The 15,788-nt window shown below is 34.8% G+C and overlaps 1 protein-coding gene across 2 annotated transcripts in view; it reads right to left on the minus strand.

The window, feature by feature from the left end:
• Window positions 1-469: 469 nt before the first annotated feature.
• CUNH9orf85 (chromosome unknown C9orf85 homolog) overlaps window positions 470-15,788 on the minus strand; it is an 86,434-nt gene continuing 71,115 nt past the window's right edge. Inside the window, exons 3-4 of one of the 2 annotated variants that reach the window (XM_027839215.1) lie at window positions 4,384-4,497; window positions 475-2,905 (exon numbers count right to left, since the gene is read on the minus strand). In XM_027839215.1, the coding sequence (XP_027695016.1) occupies window positions 2,704-2,905; window positions 4,384-4,497 (316 nt within the window). In that variant the 3' untranslated portion in view covers window positions 475-2,703. Of the gene's footprint in view, window positions 2,906-4,383; window positions 4,498-15,788 lie in introns of both variants that reach the window. The other variant, XM_027839216.1, reaches the window with a different exon arrangement.

Raw genomic sequence — 15,788 nt, forward strand, 5'->3', positions numbered from 1 at the left:
AGTGCTCTATCCACTGCACCACCTGGCTGCCCTGACACAAACACTTTTAACATCACATTCTTTCCTGCTGCTATCATCTCTGCTGAAGTGAATCAAAATTAGATTTCTTAGAATGCTCCAAAAAATGAATGCACGCGGTTTGCCAGAATACTATGGGCTGATTCTGATGTAACCAGTTGATTTGGAACACTGGAATTCCATTTTTTTCCTGTCCTGCCCCCCTCCCCCGACTTCCTATTTGCTTGTAAGGATAGTTACACCCCAGAAAGGTTCCTTTGGTTACATAAAATTCTGTTTGTGAAATGACATCATTGCCCCATTCATAATTCTTGTCTTGTTATAGTTCTTCCAGTTGGTAGAACTTTCAGAGCTTTTGCCTTTGAAAAGTGGAAGGATCTCAATTTTGGATATTGTCATGTTTTCACCATTTTTATTTTGTTATTGTTTTCTTTTTTGTTTGTTTTTTTAAAATAAAGCTATATAAAACTTATGGATTAAAAAAAAAAATACCTGAGCATAATGCACTGAACTTAGCTTACATTTAATAAAATTTGTTGAACTGACGCCATTTCTTTCATCCATCATATTTTTATGCTTTTTTCTTTGGAAATGTTTTGAAACCAGTCCTGAGTAACATAGGCAAGTGAGTACATAACTTTAAATCTCGGCTATTTATAAACCAAAATATTTTGTACTAATTATTTTTAGCCATGATATACTAGGCACTATTAAAAATGATAAGGTTTCAGGATGTACAGTACATAGTCTTCATATATGGGCACATATTAAGCTACCAAAAAATGCTTAGACATCACAGTAAAAAGAAAATAAAAAGCCTGTTTCATTTCTACATAGTGATTCACACTCTAGAAAATGGTTTTAGGTCAGGGAAACAATTCCCATACAAACACAACTGAACTAAATAACATAAATGAATTCTAGGCTATTTTTGATAATATTTTGTGGTGTGGAACTAAAGAACCACAATTACAAGAACATGCCACTAGGTGATGCTCTTTATCAAACTTCCCTCCAGTCGAGTAATCTGTGTTAGCAGGCACCATTCTTAATAATAATAATAATAACAACAACAACAACAATAATAATGATAACAATATGCAAAAAAGCAAAGACATTGCATAAACTGGATTATATCCTGCATATGTTTTGAATTAGAGATATAGTTATATTAAAACACATTTATAACTGACTAGAGGGGAGTTGAGAAGAATGAGTATTACTGTCCCACTTAAAATGCTGGGCCTATTGCTCCCCAAACTTGTTTCTAGAAAGTAATTTATAATTTTCATGTTTATTAAATAATTTTATATTCACAGCTACTCTGTAAGGTAGATATAGTGGAAAGAATATTGGCCTGGAAGAATTCAGAAGAATTTTTCTGCCGCTATTACACTCATGCAACAAGAGCCAATTCCTGTGCCCATCTGCAAATGAGGGAATGAGATTAGATGAACTCTATGGTGCTTATGACTCTAAGTAAAACAGCTCTTACTAACTTGCTCCACAGGAAACTGAGGATCAGAGAGATTAAGTTAACTAGCATCTAATGACTAGCAAGTAGAAGAACCAGAGCCAGAACTTTAGCTTATTACTTATTACTTGCCCTCCTTGCCTTAAAGTACTATTATATGGATGACACAAGATAATGTATATGAAAGGGCTTAAGTATAACGAACATATGTATCATAAATATGTTCATGTCTAAGACCTCTTGGGTAATAGAACTGAGTGATACTTAAGAGATGACATCTTCTAACTTTTCACAATATAACAATCACTTCTTTCATGTAAAATACGAATTAAGTCAAGGGGAAGAACAAGGAGCATAAATTGGAGTTATCATTATTATTCTTATTAATAAGAAGAATCTTACATAATTTTTATGAATGACTTGTGATAAGTCACATAGTTCTTTAAGGTTTACAAAGTGATTTATTTATATTAACTCTACAGAGAAGGTATTTTTACTCCCATTATACAGACAAGGAACCTAAGGCCCAAAGAGTTTAACTTGTCAACTAGTAAGAATTATGGGACTTGAACTTCATTATCTCCTAACCTCACATCCAGTGTTTTTTCTACTACAACATTCTATTTCTACAATAAAGGAAAAATACGAGATTATGACTTTTTAACGTGAATTATCTACTTAATATCAACTAATTAATATTTGTTGAAGTACCACACCCTAATGAGATCCCTTCACATCAGAGATTAAAATATTCCATTAATCCTGAATATTGTTCAGGCTTATGACTTCTGATCATGTAGGTTTCTAAATAATAATACTAAAGAAATTACTCAACATTTAAAATCTTAAGAGACATTCCATGAGAAAACTCAAAATGGAAGCATCAAAATTAAAGAAGCAGTATGTTGAATTAAAAAAAAAAAAGAGTTCATTTTTATTGTTCCAAGAGAAATTTAAGAATGGAATCTGTTTTTAATGAAATCCCAATGACAGAAAACTAGATCTGGAAACAGTCTTTTCAGGTCATTTACTGATGCCATTTTACAGAGGAAAAAAATGACTCCAAGAAAGCAAGTGATTTGACCATGGTTACATAACTGGTTAATAACAGAGGCAAAACTAGAACCTGGCAACCCCTAATTCCAAGTCAGGGAGCATTCCACTGTCCTGTATATAATTTCACAGGCCTTTGTACAAGATCTTCAAGTTGGTTAGATTTTTGCACTTGGAGATTTGTTTTTGGTATAGCTGCTGTGATTACTTTGTTCCTCATCTTCTGATTCATTTAAGTCAAGGTCAAAATCTAATTCGTCATCACTTTGTTCCTCTTCAAATCTTCTGTTTCTTCTCCTGCAGTGAGATATCTCGTCACTTTCAACGTCTGCTGTCTTCTCTAGTTTGTTACTACTGATCCTGATGGAGAGAGGGGAAAAAATCCAATTACCTGCCAGGCTTTTATTATTCTCTTGTTCAGTAATGGCAGAGGGAGTCTTTTCAACAAAATTTTATTTTTTTTGTGCCTGATCAGCAAGAATTTCAGTGAAGTAAATATGAATAAAGATCCCTGAAGATTAAGTTACAAGCTCAGCTAATAATAATGTTGCTGGTCATATGCCAAGCCCAATCAAATTAGTACATGACATTCATTACAGAAAAACTGTTTAACACAAAACAAAATCAAAACCATAAACAAAAAGTCACCATCACAATATTCTAATCTATTTTCAGTTTCTCTGTTTTGTCCACTGTCAACCTGAGTCTTGTTTTGATGACAGTAAAAATTTAAAAATTAGTTTATTTACATATTGCCTAAGTCTTGTAGATTAAACACTTTTTATATTTTCTTGGGATAGGGATAGAACCATGGATCCCTACTGTGAAAAATGGGGCTTCTAACTGAAATCAAACAAAACTAGTCTGAGAACTTCATGTTTACATGGAAGCTCCATTTTAGCCCAAGGAGGCTGTGTACATCACCTACGCAAATAACACAGGTATTCACTGACGGCTATTTATTCCACTTTTGCGAAGGAATTTGGGCCTAAAACCTCTCTAAGGAGAAGTAGATTTGACCAGAAGCTAAGGAGGAAAGGGTAGTTGGGGTAGAAGAATAGATGAAGGGTACCTGGGTTTGATGGTGTGAAGTGTGAAGTGTTAAGTGCAACAGCAGTGCTTGTAAAGAACAACAAAATAGAATAAGATTTGACCACATACTGACTCCCCTCTCAATGGTTGCACACCAAGTAGCAAATGAAGTTATACCAAATGCTTATGTCATAAGGCTCTTAAGTTAGTCTGCATCCCCAGAGGCAGTATTTACAGGAATAATGGCAACAGCCAATATATTCCAAATAAAGACATATGGTTATCCATTTACTATAACAAAGCAAAAAATGCACCATATCTAAGTTCACAGCTATTTATTTTCCTTTCTATGTCAGGTAAGCAGGTCTTACATGAACCAGAGAAATACAGAGTATACTCTGAATTCAATGACCTCAGTCAGAGAGAAACAAGGCTTGACTTGAATGAAATTGTGTTACAAACAAGAAAAAATTTTTTAAAAATTAACATAAAAACATTAACTCATTAGGGCTGATTAACGTGAAAAACAGTTGTTTTTGTTTTGAAGGCCCCATTCAAGTGCAGGGATATGGGGAGTAATGCTCGAAATGCACAGATTTGATCACGTTATGGGGAAAGAACTATTGAAAATTTTTAAATTGAAATTCTCTTACAATCTGTTTCCACAAATTGATATTGACCCATCGTATAATTTTACTGAAATATAAGCCTTATTATTAGTTAATCAGCATACTTCAATGAAAGAAAACTCATGTGCATCAAGCAGTGGAAGAGTGAAATAAACTTTCATGGAAATAAATACTCACGGAATAACAATTTCTTCTTTCTTTCCACATTTAGCACAAACTTCAAGTTCACAAGCACATGGTTTACAAATTATGTGATAAGAATCCTTCACTGTCTTTTGTAAACATTTAACACTAAAGAAGAAAAAAAATTGATATCATTTCAATTCAGATGTTTGAATTACCTCCTATCAAATGTTTATCCTTTTCTTTCTCCTCCCAATAAAAAGTTTCACACATGCAAAAATTAAAAAGAAAATCTATTTTTACCAACCTCATTCAACAACTGTTTAGGAAGCACATGGAAGGGAACCTAGTAGAGGAAATAATATACACTAAAATAGTAATACTAATTAATAATAAAATTAGAATATAGTAACAAAGACTGTTATGAATGCCAAAGAAATAAAAAACTACTTTTGTCTAGGATGACAGAGAAGGTTTCACAGAGGCTGCATTTGAATGAGGCCTTCAAAAAGGGGCTGCAATTCCACAAGTGAAGGTAAGGGTAGGAGGAGAGATTGAATTCCAGACTAGGGTGATAATGTGAATAATGGCATGAAAGTGTGAAAAGACAGAGTGGATGAAGATAATGACAAGTAGTCCTGTTCAGCTGAATAGAAACTATATGAAAGGGACTAGTTCATAGAAGGAAAGCTAGAAAAATGGACTGGAGTTTGGCCTTAATTTTAATAAATGATATAATCAAAATTATCCATTTTGACAATGAAGAACCACTGAGAGAGGCAAAATAGTATAACAGACAGAAACCTAGCTTCAGAATCAGAAAGACCCGTCATTGAAACATACTGGCTGTGTGACCCCAGGACAAATCAACTCATAACTCACTAAGACTTAAGTCTCAGAAGACTTGCTGAACTACATTGATAGAGGGAGTTCCTTCCTTACATCAATGAAGTAACAAGTCCAAGTGAAAAAAACAAGGCGCAGGGGGTGGGGGGACCAGGCTGTTGGGAGTAGTAATCATTGAAGGTTTCTAAGTATGGGAGTAACGTGATCAACTCTGCGCATTTAGAACATTACTCTAGCAATGAAAGGTAAAACAGACTGATGTAGAAAGAGCCTGGCAGTGGGAAAAGACCACTAAGAATCAAAGTTGAGGATCACAAAAAGAGCAATGAAGAAGCACATGGTAGGTAGGCATGAGCATAGTATGAGAGAAACATATGCCTGTGAAAAAAGATAGGCTGGTCATGTAATAAGTATGGGGAACAAGTTAAGGAATGGCCTGTGTGCTCTACTGGTTTCCGTGAAATGTCAAGAGAATGAGAGAAGGTACCTATCAGATCAGGTGGGTCCCCTGTAATGAAATGATGAGAGTCACAAGATGGGCAAGCAAGGATGGGCTCTGATTTGCATTACTAGAAAAATACCTAGAATGATGCAACTTCAGATCTACTGGAATATCCAAGAAATAACTGACATAGACTGCTTTAAGTTTTACATAATGTTTTACCAATATTAGCTCCTTTGAACCTCACAACAACTCTGTGAAGTAGGTACTATTATCCTTATTTTCAAAGTTGAGGAAACTAAGGATCAGAAAAGTCAAATGAATTGTCCATGGTCATCCAGCTACAAAGAGTCAGATGTAGAATCAAAACTTAGCTGTTTCTGACTCCAAAGTCAAGTATTCTTTCCACTATGGTAAGTCAATCTCCTCATTTTATACATAAGGAATCTGAAGACCAGATAAGTTGAGTTGATTTGCCCATTTTCACAAAAGGAGTAAAATACAGAATCAGGATTTGATCTTAAAATTTTCTGCTCCAAATTTAGCATTCTTTTCAATAAACTACATTATTCCTAATGGGAGTTCTGCATGAGTAATTGCCCCAATATTAGAAATATCTATTAAACAAGTCTTAATTCATCATCACTGCAGTGCCATTTTAAATTAAAATAGGCACACCACCAACCCAATGTCATGAAAGCCATGAAGCATCTTCAAGAATGTCTGTTAGGTTTTTAGTCATAGTTAAAAGATTTTCTATCACAAAATATATTTTTTTAAAAAGAGGAAAATGATGAACTGAGATTTCCTCTTAAAAATACACTAGGAAAATAATAGTGTTTGTGCCTTATTTTAATTTCTTTGGAAATGCTCACAATTTGAACATCTTGCTGGCCTACCTAATACTGAATCATTTGGCTTTAATTTCGTGGAGTCACCACAAAACAACAGATCTTTTGCATCCATTTCTGTCCAACCTCTAAGAAAAAATAATTCCTAAGAAAGGGTAAATGATCAATCTTTGACCAGATTCTACAGACAATTATTAAAGTAGATGTTATACAGGAGAAAGAACAGAGCTATTCCTAACATCATAAACACAAGTGTCATTGTCAGTGAAGGCAGAGATGATTACACATTTACAATCAAAAAGAATAAAAGCTCAAAGAAAACACAAATTATGTTTTCATGTGGACACATTATAGAGATAAGTATATACATGCATACATAAAGAAGAAAAGTGAACCGATTTAATTAGTGAACATAATGTTCATCAAATGGTCAAAAAAATGATCAAAAAGACTAATCTTAAAATTTTAAAGCACAAGAATACATATAAATACAAAAAAAATCCCAAACAAACAAAATTAACCCTCAAATCAAAAATAATTATTGAGTGCCTATGATGTAAAGAACATTATGCTAGGTGTTGGAGAAATGGATAAATACAGCTTACTAGGGTGTGAGACATATAAAATATAAATAGCTAAAATATCCAATATCAAGACTAATAAAACAAAATATTAGGTCATTACCAACCAGGAAGCCATGAAAGGTTTCTTGGAATAAGTAGCATCTGAGTTGGATTTTAAAGGATGGGTAGAAAACTTAACAAGAAAAAGGAAGGAATGGAGGACACAATAGGTACAAGGAACAACTTAAACAAGGGCATAAAGTTGACACTGTGCATCTTAAGAGAACAAAGAACTGTCCAATTTGTGGAGAAATACACAGCAGCTTCTACCTCCAGAAAGAAAACTGATTAACGCTGTGTGCAGATCAAAGCATATTTATTTCACTTTATTTTTCTTGCTTTTTTTGTAAAATGAAAATATATTTTGCATGACTTCACATGTATAATACATATCATATTGCTTTCCTTCTCAATGGGTTGGGGAGAGGCTCGAGGGAGGGACTCCAAATTCAAATTCAAAATTTTAAATTGAATGACAAAAAATACATAAATAGCAGGAAATATACAGATGGACAGAAGTTGCAGAGGGTCTTGTATGTCAAGTATTGAAATTTAAAATTTATCCAGTAGACAATAGGGAGTCATTAAAGATTTCAAAAAAGATGAGTGATATGAAAAGATCAATGTGAAGAAAGATTATTATTACACTGGTATGAAGACTGGATTGGAGAGGACAGATAAGACTCAGAGAACTAAACTATCCCAACAGCCTTGGCAGATGGAAACAAAGAGCTGATCTAGGATTGTAGTTGTGCGGCTAGAGTGGAAGGGTAAGATTTGAAAGATGAGGATGAGACAAGATGGACAGGATGACATCTCTAGTCCAGGCATCATCTCTATCTATTCACCAAAGGAACCTTGAGCTCTGTCCCTGGGACCATCCTGGACTTTGACATGTGAACTTTTGCTTTATCTTGCCTGGAACCAGATTTCCATATCATTTTCCAGACATCTCCATACCGTACATCCCTACATGCTACACAGATCCCATTAGCTCCTCATTCCATTTTGTCCTCCCTCATTAGAATGAAAGCTCTTTGAGGGCAAAGACTTTCTAGTTTATTTGTATTTGTATCTCTGGGGCAGCTAACTTGCACAGTAGCATTCTTACTGGGTCTAGTCAGGAAGACATCTTCCTGAATTCAAATCTGGCCCAAGACATGTAGTAGCTGTAAGACCCTAGACAAGTCACTGAGCCCTGTTTGCCTCCATTTCCTCATCTGTAAAATGAGCTGGAGAAGGAAATGGCAAACCACTCTGTATCTTTGCCAAGAAAACACCAAATGGGGCCACAAACAACTAAATAACATTTGTATCCCCATTACTTGGCTCACAGAAAGGATTTAATAGGCTAACTCCCTCTCTCTGTCCTTCTCTCTGTTTCCCTTGTCTGTCTCTATTTGTCAATGCCAAGTAGCCTCTCACCTATTATAATAATAAGAAAAAAAAGACCCAAACTCCAAATAGTCCTTTATCCTCTATTTTCTATTTTTTTATTATTTTCTCATACCTATTAGAGCAATGATAAAACATGGGGATCACTGATCTCAGGATATCTATCCTATATAAACACAGCAATTAAATACAAACACAACAATAGCAGTTCTACGGAGCCATACTTGTCCCACTAAAGCTTCAAATCATCTATCATTAATTGACCAACTGGCAGAGCTTTAAAAACCACGATGTGTTTAGGGGAGCACTCTCTAATTAGCCAAACAATTCTAATCCAAAGAAATTATTGTCACTTCTTCCAGCCTACCAATTATGTATTTCAAAACAGGTTTAGAATCTGCAGTGCCTTTTTTTGTTGGAATAAGAGGGTTAATTACAATAATTCCTAAAATGTATAAACTACTGAATGATGACCAAATATTTCAAGGCTATTTTTTGGAAAAAAGATTACAACTAGTATTTCAGGGCAGGGCTTGTAATAAAAGGGCTCACAACCCTAATCAACACTGAGAAAACGAAAATCCAGACATAAATGTATAACTCATTAAAGAAATGAAAATATAGTTACCTTTAAAATAATTAAGATTCAAATTTCCTGTTAAGATTTCAGTGTGGGGTTTATAGTTATACTACATTGACATAAACTGTGAATACAAGCTCCTGGGACTAAAACTCAACTATCAAGTAAACTCATCTTTCTGGTATGTGGTGACACAACATTCTTTCTTGTCAATGATTAACTTTTAACAGTCTCATCTATTAAAAGAAACAGGAGTACTGTAACTGTAAAGTATAACACAATAATAATGCTTGGCTATAATGCTGCATAGCTCACTGATAAATATGGAAGAAGTGAAATGAGGAAGAAGTGAAATGAAAATTCAAACTTGCTTACTGTTCAAGTAAAATGTAGAGTAGGTACAAGCTATATACAGTATATTACTCTATATACTCTATATATATACTCTATATGATTTGCCCTATATACTATATATACTCTATATATATACTCTATATGATTTGCCCATGAAAAGTACTGTAGGAAATAGGAAAAAAAAATAGGCTAATCATGTAGTGAGAGGTCAAGTACTGCCCAGTTATAGAAAAAATATTGAAAGGCTCAGAGAAAGCACTCCAGCTTTTAGGTGATGCTCTAGGGAGGATTTATGTTAATATATGGACATAAATGGGCTGTGACCTCCACTGGGGTATGAGTGTCCTTACCCATGAGATTATAGATGTGTTATTCATTTTGTAAAAATTCTAGCATTAATCAATCAATAAGCAAGGATTAAACATCTAATATGTACCAGGCACTGTGCTAGACAGTAAAGATCAAATCTGATTAGAACAGTGGTATCCAAAATGGGGTACATGCAGCCTGCCACAGTACACAAGATGATCCTCTGGAATGTGGCAAGAAAAGAACTTATATTTATGTTTAAAAAAGAAATTAAGCTTTAATAACAGTTAATACGTGAACTGATATTGGCATCCTCAGTGCTCATTAGGCAGTCACATATAATGAATGATACATGAGAGTTATTGGGAGCTCCACAAAGTAGAGGTGTTGATAATAGAGCCCTCACTCATTCACTTTCAGCATACTAACATATTTTACAGTTCATACATACCTAGTTAATTGAATTTATAGATTATATTATCTAGTTCTAACTAAACTAGCTCTCATGAAATGGCCAGGTAGCTTAAAATATTCTTTCAAAGAAACTAGGTATTAGAGACGAATATTAATACAAGCATAAAAAAAAATTATGCAAGCATAAGTGAATAAGAAAATGTCAGAGCAGATACTTCTTCATGTCCCAAGTTCTTTGTCAAACACATTACAAAGAAACACTACGTTGACTGTATTTTATCCAACAAATAATCATATCTAAAAAAAGCCCCGAGAGGTCAAAATTATCACGATTAATGTAAGTAAATATATTAGACATATTGATTTTGAGATACCTGAAGTTCACAACAGAATAAATAATGATCAAGAAATCCAATAAGGAAGTACAGGAAATGATTACTTCCACTCCAGCACTGCACAAAAAGCCTGCCAGAAACTGAAAGACCAGAGGAAAAGGGGCTGCCCACAGTCAGAGGCAGTGCACACCAACAAGCTCTAAGCTTGGAGACAGGCCAGAGACAAGGGTGGCCTGCAGGACGCTGTGTCCGAGAACAGCAAGAGTGAAGGGTTCCCCAGAGAAAAGTCCCAAAGTGGACAACACAAGCCCTAGGGAGCAACAGCTGACAGTGATATACATGACAACATTTAAACCAGGGGCAGTGAGGTACCCAGGGGTTTTGGGGTCCCTAGCACTCTGTCTTCAGATGCTATAGAGGGCCCTGAAATTCAGTGCTCTCAACCTGAAAAATCCAGAAGGGCCAAGTACTGAGGCTGAGGTCAGAACAAGGTACCCAGGTGACCCAGGGTAAGCCTATGCAATGCTCGACACCTGGCCAAAAGATGTAGCAAGAGGTTGAGTCTGGTACTGATACAAAGTCTCAATTCAGAGCTAAAGATGGAGAATTAAGTAAACCAAACAAGAGCTGACCAGTATAAACACTGTAGATAATAGAGATGCCCAAAAAATCCAGACCAAAAGGAATGACAAATATAAGCAGAAACTCAAAGGAAAAAACTGGATTTTCCATAAAGACTACATGAATAGCTAGAAGAAATAAAGCAAAAGATAACAGGTGAAATAAAAGCTCTAGAGCAGTGGTGTCAAACTAAAAAAAAAAAAAATGCACATTGACTTAGAAAACCTCAAATTAATATAAGTTATGTTGTATTATATTTTTATTCTGTTAGATATTAACCCACATTAGTGACAATACTGTTTAACACAGCATGGCCAAGGGGAGATCCCTAGGACACTCCTTTAGAAACTTCTGCCTTCAAGATGACATTGATACATTGAATATTTTTGTTTGAAGCAGTTTTCAAGTCACCTAACTATACCAATACCTAGTTCAAGTGTAGTCAGGAAGACCTGAATTCAAATGTGGACTCAAAACACTTAAAAGCTGTGTAACCCTGGGCAAGTCACTTAACCTCTATCTACCTCAGTTTCCTCCACTGTAAAATGAGGATAATAATAGTACCTAACTCCCTGCTATGAGGATCAAATGAGATATTTGTAAAAGTACTTACTTAGCACAGTGCTTGGCACATAGTAGGCACCTAATAAATGCTTATTCTCTCCCCCTTCCCTTCTCACTTAAATTTAGGTATACTGTGCATCTCTAGCATTTCCCTGATCTTCCTATCTAGAGTGTCGTAATCCTGTCATAAAGGGAAATTGGCTTAATGCAGCATAACCTGTTCTTGATGACATCATGTTGGCTCTAAATGACCAATATTTCCACTTTTAAATGCTCACAAATTAATCTATTTTAATGATACATTCTAGAATTTTGCCAAGTTTGCTGTCCTGTTCTTCCCTTCTTCGAGGCAAGTGGCATATCCCCTCTCCTCCATGATTTTGCAATATTACTGACAGTGGTTCAGCAGTCAGTCACAACCACTATAGATCTCTTGGTAACCTTAAGTGAAGTTTGTCTGGTCTGGTGAAGTGATCTCACTGAGAGAAGTAGGTCCTCTCTTATCTTCTCATTTATCTTAAGTTTCAATTCCTTATTTAATTCTTTTGTTTTCTTTTTTCAAATAAAAAAAATTCTTTTCCATGGCAAAGAAAATAAAATGAGAGTTGGAATAATTTTTCCTTCTCTCTTTTATTCATTATCATGATCCATTTCACTCTGCAGAGAAAAGCTTTCTCTTGAACAACAGCATAGCTTTTAAAAAAAAAAACAAAACCTTTTTTTGGTTCTTAACATTCTGGCACAAGTTATGTATACTTCATGCAGACACACACACACAATTACATATGTGTACTTAATAATAATAGTTTTTCCCCAAAAGAACAGCTTGTGTTTAGTTTTTTAACTCGATGGTTTGGGTAGGCGTTAAATTATTAAGAACATATAGTCAAAAATACATGAAAACTTAGAGGGTATTTCCCCTCAAATTGCCTAAAAATTAAATACTTAGAGTGGGAAAGATTCTGAAAATACATCTTGTTTCAAAACACCTGTTTTTAATAACTATTTAGAAATAAAATGGACTTATGACTTTTGCAGAAGCCAATACATGTGAGATCAGTCAGACTGATAAAGCATCAGTAGCACTATACAACTTATATACACTAAGTCTTGTAGAGTCTTATAAGTGGTTTAATGACTAATTCAGAACAATTTGTAATTAACACAAAAAAAACCATTGCACTAAATAAAAAACAAAATTATACTGATATAATTAGGATAGTAGAATTTTTTAACATATTGAAGAATCACAGAAAATTTATTTTCAAGAATTTTAAGAGTTTTAGAGCCAAAATTTAATTATTTATGCCAATTTAAGCAGTAATATGATTAGAAAAGGAAACGGGTGGAATACACAGTAAAAAATAAGAAAAAGTAGAGGCAGCTAGGCAGTGCAATGGATGGAGATCCGGCCCTGAAGTCAGGAGGACCTGACACTTACACATGACACTAGCTGTGTGACCCTGGGCAAGTCACTTAATCCCGATCACCTCACCAAAAAAAGCCAAAAAAAAGCCAAAAAAAAAAAAAAGGTCCGCACACTGCCCCAGTCATAAGTTGGTATCCCCAAGATGCTCAAAGAATGCGGGTAAAACCAGCAGTCTACTGGAAAGACATGGAATAAAAAAAAAATCTGAAGGATGAGGTAAAGAAAAGCTAAAATCTACATACATCAAAGAAATACCTCCAATGATAAAAGGATGGATCTATCCAAGTATGAAGGTAAAAAAAAACGCATTAAAATAACCATTTCCATATGATTAATATGTTTTCTGTAATTCCAAAATTTTCTGATTTACTCATCAAAGGAATAGAGCGAATACTTATGTGAAACTTTCATCTGAATCAAATAATAAAATGCATTTCCCTCAATGCATTTTGCAATTTGAATTTTCCTTCATTTGAATAAGGACATTGTTCCCTATTCTCCTCCCCCTCTCTCTGTTCTAAATTGGTGGTATTTATTAGATTATATACAGTCATTCACATTCTAATTTTGTATTTTTCTTTCACTTCTGTAATTTATTTCTTAGTTCATACAAGAGAAATAAACTCAGATTAAGGGGAAAACGTTTATTGTTAATTATATAAAGTATAGTATAAAATTTATCAGGATGGCTTTATCACCAAGATTACATATCCAAGGGGCAGCTAGGTGGCACAGTGGATAGAGCACTGGCCCTGGAATCAGGAGGACCTAAATTCAAATCTGCCCTCAGACACCTAACACTTACTAGCTATGTGACCCTGGGTAAGTCACTTAACCCCATTGCCTAACAACCCCCCCCCAAAAAAACCCCACAAAGATGCCATATCCAGAGCAATGAGCAATGGCATTATAGTATTTATCCAGACTTGAGAAACCAGTTTGAGATTCTGACTGTGCAACTTCAGAATTTATCTTGAACTAAAGATAATGATGCATATGGTAGAGTTGAGTTGAGGTTTATAAACAGCAGAACTCTTGAGTTTTTCCACATGTAGGGTATGGGGGAGCTTGAGAACTACTATTGTCATTTCACAAAGGAGGAAACCAAAGTTCAGCATGGTCAAATGATTTGTCCCAAATCATACAGATGTCATCCCTAACCTTTAAAAATGATTTGAATTTAAGTATTTGATCTTGTATTATATTTTTTTAAAAAAGTTTTAAAATACTCATTTTTACAGGCAATATTTCATTTGCTAAAACAACCCTGGGAGATGGGCAGTTTAAGTACTTCTGTCCTCATCTGACAAAGGAAGGGAATCAAAGTGCAGAGAAGTTAAGCGATTTGACCAAGATCACATAGCTGTCAACTCTAATCTTTTGAAATGATGTGAATTAAAGTATTTGGTCTTTATTTTAGTCACTAATGGTAGAGAATAATAATGCATTTGAACTCCTATAAATATGGTACTACGAATGCTAGGATGAAATCAGAGATCCTGTTTCTATTCTTTTTTTTTTTTTTGCTTTTTTCAGTGAGGCAATCCAGGTTAAGTGACTTGCTCAGGGTCACACAGCTAATAAATGTCATGTGTATGAGGCCGGATTTGAATTCAGGTCCTCCTGACTCCATGGCCAGAGCTCTGTCCACTGCACCACCTAGCTGACCCCCTGATCCTGTTTCTATTCTCACGTTAACATTTCAAAACATTTTATAGTAGAGGCCCTGGAAGTTTAGACAACACAGCTTTAAAATACACAAAGACTTCTGGGATACCTTTACTGTTTTGTAGTTTTATTTGTATCAAGTTGCGGGGTCTTGCTTAAGCTAATAAATTAGAATAAAATCAATCAATTAATTCATATATATCATGACTTGGCTGGTTAATGGTTCTTCCCTGTTGCCAGATATTATCTCAACATATATGTCATTCCTAAATGCGATAGTAGAGAGTCACGAGAAAACTTGTTCATTTTCAATGACAACTACTTTTCTAACAGATCCAAAAATACTGAAGGACCCATGAAAAAAAACTGCTTGCTAGTGATACCCTTATGAAAAGAGTGGCCCTGAGGGAAACATAAACTATTGTGTGCCATACATCTATTCTAAAACTTGGGATGATGAAATGTTATAGTGGTTACTTTTTCCCATTTTTTTAAACTAATGTTTTCTCTCTCAATCACATGTATTCCCTGATGAAAATATTTACTACCGAGTTTAATGTAATAGTAGAAAATAGATATTCTGGCTTAAAAAAATTTTTTTTGTAAAATATCAATAACTTTCTATTTTCCTTTGGATGATTTGAAATACTAAATCTCCTAAAATCATATATTTCTATAGACTAGCAACCTCACACGATCTCCAGTAGAATGTTAATGGGATGGGCCTTTGTAGCAGCAAACAATTTGAGGTCATTAAGAGCACTGAACAATTTCCTAAATGCAGTCCAACCCAACCATCTCTTACTACTCAATTTGTCCACAGCAACCCATAATTCATTAATTTGGTAATATTTAGCCAGGAGAACATGGCACTCTGCAGATGGTGACAAGTGTGGGTGTTTGGCTGGCATATATTGCACAATTAGGAACTTAAATGGTAGATCTTTACACAGATGGCTGCATAGTTAGATTATATCATAGCCAGGCTCCCTAACTCAACATTGCCTCTTAAGGTAATAGCAGGGTAA

This window comes from Vombatus ursinus, unplaced genomic scaffold (genome assembly GCF_900497805.2).
Source record: "Vombatus ursinus unplaced genomic scaffold, bare-nosed wombat genome assembly UNPS02014832.1, whole genome shotgun sequence".
NCBI lineage: Eukaryota > Metazoa > Chordata > Mammalia > Diprotodontia > Vombatidae > Vombatus > Vombatus ursinus.